This window comes from Hemibagrus wyckioides, linkage group LG17 (assembly GCF_019097595.1).
Source record: "Hemibagrus wyckioides isolate EC202008001 linkage group LG17, SWU_Hwy_1.0, whole genome shotgun sequence".
In the NCBI taxonomy this organism is placed as follows: domain Eukaryota; kingdom Metazoa; phylum Chordata; class Actinopteri; order Siluriformes; family Bagridae; genus Hemibagrus; species Hemibagrus wyckioides.
The window spans coordinates 11,065,580-11,073,227 of record NC_080726.1 but is presented as its reverse complement, the minus strand read 5'-3'; the positions used below and the strand labels follow the sequence as shown (position 1 = coordinate 11,073,227).

Here is a 7,648-nt window from a genome sequence, read left to right as displayed (position 1 = left end):
GGAAATGTTTTTGACAGAGCTCTGGATAAGGATAAATGTCAATATAAACGCAACTCAGGCGCTTTATGGTTCAGTGACTAGAATATGTGTATTAACGTATGCTATGTGGTGTCACATGGTAAGCCCTATTATGTCCTAAAATACAGAATTCCTATGGGGAAAATTTCTAATTGAAAAACTAATAGCAATCATCTCATAACAATATTACACAAATGGTCACTGTTATATAAAATAGATGATCTTCTTTCCATCACTATGTGGAAAAGCTGTAGGAAGTTTCCATTAACACAACTCTTTAAAGGTACTTTTAGAACTGCGGTTTTGATTTGGTGGAAATTAGGACATCTCTCTATTCTGTTTGTAATCAGTAAAATTTTGACAGATAGACGGATGCTCTTTTTTTTTTTTTGTACTTTTTACTTGCTTGTACAGCTGAGTGATGCAGCTTTTCCTTTCCCATCAAAGCATCAAAGCAGAGAAACCACAGAGAGGGCAGAAGGGTAATGCTAAACACCTGCTTATATGTTATTGGAAATGTCACAGATTATTTCCATGGAATTTAGGTACATTTTTAGCATTTAGATGATGATGTTCAGATGATATTTACAGTATCTACCCATTACTCCACACACATACAGAATTATTAGATAATAGAAATAGATTGTATAATTAACTGATTAGGTTATGTTATGAGATACTGGGTGAAAAGTCGACGAAAATATACCATGAGTATAAATATATCATTACACATTTATTTATAAATGTTAATTTATAGTACATTCTATTGTATATTCAAATAGACACATACACCTTGATGAATTTGAAACATTTTTTAGTGTACATTTTCAACAAATATTTTCTCCAGCTCGGCTTGCCAATCAAAATGGTAATCCTCTTCGAAATCACTGTGAATAGAGGAGAAAAGAGAAGCTGTTAATGGGGGAATTAGAAAATGAGGGGAAAATGGAGAAATGAAAAAGGGAAGGCAGCAAACAAGCTGGAGGAAAACACTTTTTTTTTAATTGACTCACGTGTCTTCGTCGTCTGAACGGGGTTCCAGCCTATCCTGGTCAGTATGAACTTCTTCGGGTCCATCTGGAGCATCTTGATCTACAAGAAGCAGAGCTTTAGCACTTGCAACCCGCCCCCCAAACCCCAGCACACACACACACACACAATAAATATGTACCTGGCTCTGTGCATTAGTCTGGGGTTTGTCTTGTGATTTCAGACCGATGTCACTTCCCAGCATGGTGCAGTTGATAAACTGAATTATGAAATAACTGATGTTTAAGAGAAATGCCACACCTGAAGCTCCACCTTCTTCCTACTTACCTTCCCAGAAATTCCCACTTCTCTCTATCACTGCCGGTGACTAACTTACTGCCCTCACAACCTTTCATGTCCTCTCCAAGAGTCTTTAGCGGTTATGCAATGCAGAAGCTGCCCAGAACTCTCTGCACTGTGCAATTTCAAAACCACTATTCATGCCTTTGGGCATGTGGGTGTGATATGCATTCACAAATTACCCTTTCCCACCCCTAATCACTGTACCACCGATTCACAACGAGCACAGTTTACATGCACTTACTGTGCTTGTGGATAACGTATGTGCTGAAGGCTGCGCTTAGAGGCGCTTTCTCCAGGAGGCTCAAAAGTCTTTCAGGTGGATCCGTGTCCCATTGCCTTCTCTCCTGTTTCTTCATTTCTGTAAATCCCTCTGCTATATTTATGTACCAAACAAAAAACAGGGTAGGAAAGAAATAACTAATTTAGAATTCTGTACATTCAGTATAAACAGAAATTTGTCATCCATATATATGATCCATATTCATTATGCGTCTAATTACGGGGGATGAGTAGTGTAAATGACAGAAAGAGGTTTAAAGGTTGGAAAAATGTAAACAAAGTAGCCTGATGCACCTTTTGTGGAGTCAGACCCCTGTGCGGTTGCCGTGTCACCAGAGGAAATGATGTCAGCATTCCTAAAGACCTGCAGCACTGTATTGGAGGGTTCTTTTGCCCACCTCTTTCGGGCAGCTATGTTACCCCTCTGATTCTCGGATGATTTTCTGAAACTAGTGTCTGAAACGAACAAGAAATAAATCACTCAGTTTGTCACGGACTGTGCTATCACTTCACCCATACAGACATACAATACACAAATGGAATATTGCAGTCAATCGTAATCAAGTTAAACAAGTCACAATGTAGTACCAGTCCTGTCGGTACAGGAAGTACCTTTAGATGTTGTAGTGTTTAATAAGCTCTTCTGACCCAGAAACATGGCCACTTTCTCTCCTTCTTCTTTTCTCCACTGATTTACTCGTTTCTCTTTCAGTTCCTTGGTTTCTTTCTTCGATAGTTCCTTACAATAAACATTAAAGGTATCATTATTTACAGGAAGATCATTAAGGCACCTAATTGGACCTAAATTAGACTGTGGTACCTTTCATGATACATTAATGTTGTTTGTACTTGTACAGTTCACTGACTGTGTATGTTATAAAACATAGATATTAATCAGTAAAAACAAGCACAGAGCAGTTAGCATAGACAAATAAAAATATATCAATATATATCAGGTACTTTAACTGTCTTGGTATCTTTCAGTGGAGTCTACATTAAATGTGTAAATGCAATTTTCTCCCTTCTCATTGTAACCGGGCTTTAATATGCTTAATATTTTAATTTTTTGGTTGAGATTTATGCAAGAGAAACATAGTTTAGTTTTAAAGTGCAGTACCTCTTCAGGAAGGTGCCTGTGGAGCAGTCTGGACACACGGTGAGAGCTAAGGATAGTGTGTATGGAAGGCCTGTCTCTCGGGTTAGTCTTAAACATGTGTTTAATCAAGTAGTGAAGCTCATAGGGAAGGTGGCTGGGCAAAGGCATATATGATCCACGACACACTTTTAAAATCAAACTCTTCCAGCTACGGGCTTCAAACTGGAACCAGAGCAACAGAGAGTAAACAAGCACTGAATATATTTGTCATAATCATTCATTGCTTCTTAAGCCCTAAAGGGTAATAAATGTACACACCGGATGACGTAAAGTGCAGAGTTCATAGAGCACACAGCCTAAAGACCAGATATCACTGTAACACATAAACACAGAGTACGGTATGAAGTACTTTGCCCAGCTTGTTACACAGATATATCAGATGTGACGGACTAAACTGTACCTCTTGTTATTGTATGGTTGGCTGTCCCAGATCTCTGGAGACACATAGTATGGAGTTCCAACATAGGTCTGGGCGTAACCTTTTGCACTGTCGAATATCAGAACATGACTTTGTCATCATCTCCTCTTTTATTTACTAGGCAAATTGTAAAAGACAAGAAAAAAGCTTTTTAACAGACTACCTGTTAAGAGCACATGCTGACCCAAAATCTCCCAGTTTGATTGTGCTGTGGTCTGTCAGGAATATGTTCTAAGCAAATAAAAAATGTTGCAATTAATAATAATAATAATAATAATAATAATAATAATAATAATAATAATAATAATAATAATAATGTAAGCAAACATCTGAGTTTTGGAAGCTCTGTAATATGTATGATGTCTATATTGTGTCAGTCACAAGAGACTTTTCCCAGTATGTGATCAAAATGGTTAAGTCCATTAACACTATGCTTTAATCCAATTCACATTTCACAATATAACATCTTCATTGTGTTTAAGTTGCAACAATATTTACACTTGGTTCAGTGTTTCAGTTCGAAAAGGACTGAACACTAATAAAGAAATAAATAAACAAGATCTGACATGATTAAAGAGAATGTCTGGTCAGTACTATTGACTTAGATGTTACTAGAGTGACTTTACATGTAATATAAATGTACAAGCATACATGTTTTTACCTTTGATTTTAAGTCTCTGTGAAGCACTCGTTTATCATGAATGTGCTTTGTGCCCAGACACATCTGTGAAAACCATCTGAGTATCTGCAGAGACAGATGAAGACTACATGCTCAATCTTGCTTGTAGAAGTCTATAAAATGTTATTCATTTAGTTATTTTCAGTGAAATAAAGATTTTACCACATCTTCAGGGAACAGAGAGCCGTTTTGCTGCTGTATTCTTTGGAGGAGATCACCTCCGCTACAGAACTCCATCACAATGTACAGATGGCCGTCATCTGAAAGAGTGAGAGAAACCAGAAAGAGAGTAGGAAACTGAAATACAATGAATCCACCTGGTGGGTATGGGTATACATCTCCAGATATAAGCCCAGAGGCGCCATATTCTGGACAGGAGAGTAAATTCACTTAGCTATTTGTAATTTAATGCTGCCCCCTACAGCATACACCAATCAGGCATAACATTATGACCACCTGCCCAATATTGTGTTTGTCCCCCTTTTGCTGTCAAAACAGCCCTGACCTGATGAGGCATGGACTCCAGATGGACTCTAGATCCCTGAAGGTGTGCTGTGGTATGTGGCACCAAGATGTTAGAAGCAGATGCTTTAAGTCTTGTAAGTTGAGAGCTGGGGCCTCCATGGATGGGACTTGTTTGTTCAGCACATCCCACAGATGCTCAATTGGATTGAGATCTGGAGAATTTGGAGGCCGTCCACAGCTCAAAATCATTGTTGTGCTCATCAAACCATTTCTGAACCATTTTTGCTTTGTGGCACGGCGTATTATCCTGCTGTGATTCACTGTGTATTCTGACACCTTTCTATCAGAATCAGCATTAACTTCTTTAGCCGTTTGAGCAACAGTAGCTCGTCTGTTGGATCGGATTACACGGGCCAGCCTTTGCTCCCCACGTGCATCAATGTGCCTTGGCCGCCCATGACCCTGTCACCAGTTCACCACTGTTCCTTACTTGGACCACTTTTGATAAATACTGACCACTGCAGCCCGGGAACACCCCACAAGAGCTGCAGTTTTGGAGACAGTTGTCTATCCGCCATCACAATTTTGTCCTTGTCAACTGTGTATGATCCCATTTGCCCATTTCTCCTGCTTCTAACACATCAACTTTGAGGACAAAATGTTCACTTGCTGCCTAATATATCCCACCCACTAACAGGTGCCATGATGAGGAGATCATCAGTCTTATCCACTTCACCTCTCACTGCTCATAATGTTATGCCTGATCGGTGTACAATCCCAGAGACGCCATATCCTGGACAGGATAGGAAATTCACTTAGCTATTTGCAATTTGATGCTGTTCCCTACAGCATACGAGGCAAATTGTGACTGAAATACAGTAAAAAAAAAAAAAAAAAGACAAGCCTTGCTTTTCCCTCAATTAAGCTGTGTGTGCATTAATTGTGAATAGGGTTAAAGAGGACAATTTCCTGGCTGAAAACATATAAGCATAATAAATATGGAATAAATATACTAGACAAGGTCCACTTCTTTAGAAGTATTGTCGAGATATGATTATTATAGGTTTAGGAATATGATTTCACCATTACATTTGTTTGCGTTTTTACTTGGTTCTCAGACTGAAGCATCTCTTTACTCTATTGACAGTCATTATGCATGGACAGGTAACAGTGTGCTCTCAAGCAGCTTCAGCTTAAAAGGGAAAAAAGAAAATGCATGTGAATTTGTTTTTATTGTAGTTACTAAAAATTTTTTTCGCTTGATTAGAAAATATGATCCAGACCTTCAAATGACTCTCTGAAAGCCACAATGTTTGGATGCTTCATTCTGGACAGGAGCACCGCCTCTGTGCGCGCGCTCTTCACTCCGCCCTCTGCCTGTGTGCGTTGAGAATAAACTCATAAACAAAGCATCTGCGACCTTTAATATCACTTATTATTTCAAGATGTCAACAAATGTTACCTTTGGCAGTCGTATTTCTTTCATAACCCATTTCACTTTGTCACTGTTGGGCTGAACCAAGAGAGCACGCCCGAATGATCCTTCACCGATGACTTTAAGAACTGTGTACTGATCCATTGCAAGCTTTTTACAATGTCCAAAAATAACAACTGGTCCACATTACCCGACTCATTACATTCGATTTATGTGCGTAAAGCAGGCACCGAACACCAAAAACAGCGTGTGCGTTATTCTTGGTTTATTATTTGTCCAACCCTCGAGGATCAAGAATAAAAAAAAGGTGACATCAGATTAGTGGGATGCCTGCGAGATTAACACATAAAGCAGACTTCACAAAAAGGAGAGACAGCATGATAAAAGAAGCCTGTTTAACCAGTAGAGCTCAGAAACTATTGTAAGGAGCTCATGCTTCATCGTGTTACTCTACTTCCGTGTTATTTTGCGACGCACGATGCAATGGGTGTGGCCTCAGCTGTCCTTATAGCTAAGGCGTAAACTACGAACTAAGAACGGACACGTTTCCTTTCTTACGATTTCATTCATGTTAAAGCGTGCTGGTCAACTTGTTTTACATCTATGTCATAAATAAGCAAGTGTTCTAGAGAACTCAACCCACTTGTTTGTCTTTTAGTGCGCATGTGCGAAATCATGACGCGTGCTCTTGTACGCTCTTTGGACACCTGTACACCTGGGCATCTCTGAAGTTATCCAATCAGACAATCAGTGCAGCAGTACAATGCATAAAGTCATGCAGATACATGGCCAGAGCTTTAGTTCATTTTCCACATCAAACATCACAGTGGGGGGGGCAGGATCAGGGAATCTGATGCACAGACTTACCCAAGCTGGCCAGTTGAAGCTTGTGATAGCTCTGAATATTTGTTCTTGGTTTACATTTAGCAGATGCCCTTATCTAGAGCGACTTACAGTTATAGAGTTATTGAGGGTAGCTCAGTGGACCAGGGATTCACACCCACAACCTTCCGGGCAATAGTCCAACACCTTAACCACTAAGCTACCACAGCCCCTGCTTGACCTAAGTAGAACATGATGTGTTCTTCTGCACTCAATTTACTATAAACTTTCTATTAGCTCAGGCCAAATACAATTAACTTGTTCTCCTAAGTGTTCACAACGTAAAGGAGAAGTTCAGTTTCAGAACAAGAATTTACAAATCATTTACTCACCCCCTTGTCATCCAAGTCTTTCTTTCTTCAGTCGTAAAAAAAATTATGTTTTTTGAGGAAAACATTTCAGTGTAAATGCAGCTTCAAAGGGCTCTAAACGGTCCCAGCCGAGGAAGAAGGGTCTTATCGAGTGAAACGATCGGTCATTTTTTTAGAAAAATAAAAAAATTTCTTCTCTGATCTCTGTCATCAGCCAGGTGTTTTGGCCTGTAGACACTCTGCTCACAGGATGGCCTTTTCCACACTATCTATAAAATTAAGTTACCTGGTACTAGCAATGTTTTTTCATGTTTTGAGATGCTTTTCTGCTCACCATGTTAGTAAAGAGTTTAGAATGTTGAGTCAACATAGCCTTTCAGTCAGACTTTTCATATTGTTGTTTAATAACGGTTAAAAAAAATAACAGTAATAGCAAATAGTCTATGGTATTCCAGGTCTTTGGGGCAAATAGAGGTCAAAGGGTATGCACTTTTGTGTGGCATTTAGCATTCAGATGGTTGTTTATTGTGGAGTTTGGGTATGTTTGGGGGGGGTATTTATGGGTTCAGGAAATATAGTTAGTGCTAGGTCACTTTGTTATATTCATAGGCTACCCCAAGTAAGTGTGAAAAAGATTATCTTCATTAAAATGATCCATTTGGGCTTTGTGCAT

General features: G+C 39.1%; 1 protein-coding gene across 2 annotated transcripts; it reads right to left on the bottom strand.

Annotated features, from left to right (window-relative positions):
* Window positions 1-738: 738 nt before the first annotated feature.
* nek3 (NIMA related kinase 3) lies at window positions 739-6,328 on the bottom strand. 2 transcript variants are annotated; one of them, XM_058412970.1, is made up of 13 exons: window positions 5,810-6,328; window positions 5,631-5,724; window positions 4,045-4,142; window positions 3,865-3,948; window positions 3,367-3,434; window positions 3,186-3,272; window positions 3,044-3,098; window positions 2,747-2,947; window positions 2,242-2,368; window positions 1,924-2,085; window positions 1,592-1,723; window positions 1,032-1,110; window positions 739-905 (listed from the first exon to the last, which is right to left on the bottom strand). In XM_058412970.1, exons 1-13 carry the CDS (start codon window positions 5,924-5,926, stop codon window positions 833-835), a joined length of 1,377 nt encoding a protein of 458 aa, XP_058268953.1. In that variant the 5' UTR covers window positions 5,927-6,328; the 3' UTR covers window positions 739-832. The 2 variants fall into 2 exon arrangements, with proteins under 2 accessions (XP_058268953.1, XP_058268954.1); XM_058412971.1 differs by lacking the exon at window positions 5,810-6,328 and adding an exon at window positions 5,437-5,539 and having other exon boundaries at window positions 5,631-5,729.
* Between the last annotated feature and the right edge of the window lie 1,320 nt (window positions 6,329-7,648).

Coding starts and splice junctions, on each gene's coding strand:
- nek3 (XM_058412970.1), bottom strand. CDS start 5,926: ATGGATCAGTACACAGTTCTTAAAGTCATCGGTGAAGGATCATTCGGG. Junction 3,435..3,864: donor ACAGAGACTTAAAATCAAAG/GTAAAAACATGT, acceptor TTATTTGCTTAG/AACATATTCCTGACAGACCA. Junction 3,099..3,185: donor CAACCATACAATAACAAGAG/GTACAGTTTAGT, acceptor TATGTGTTACAG/TGATATCTGGTCTTTAGGCT.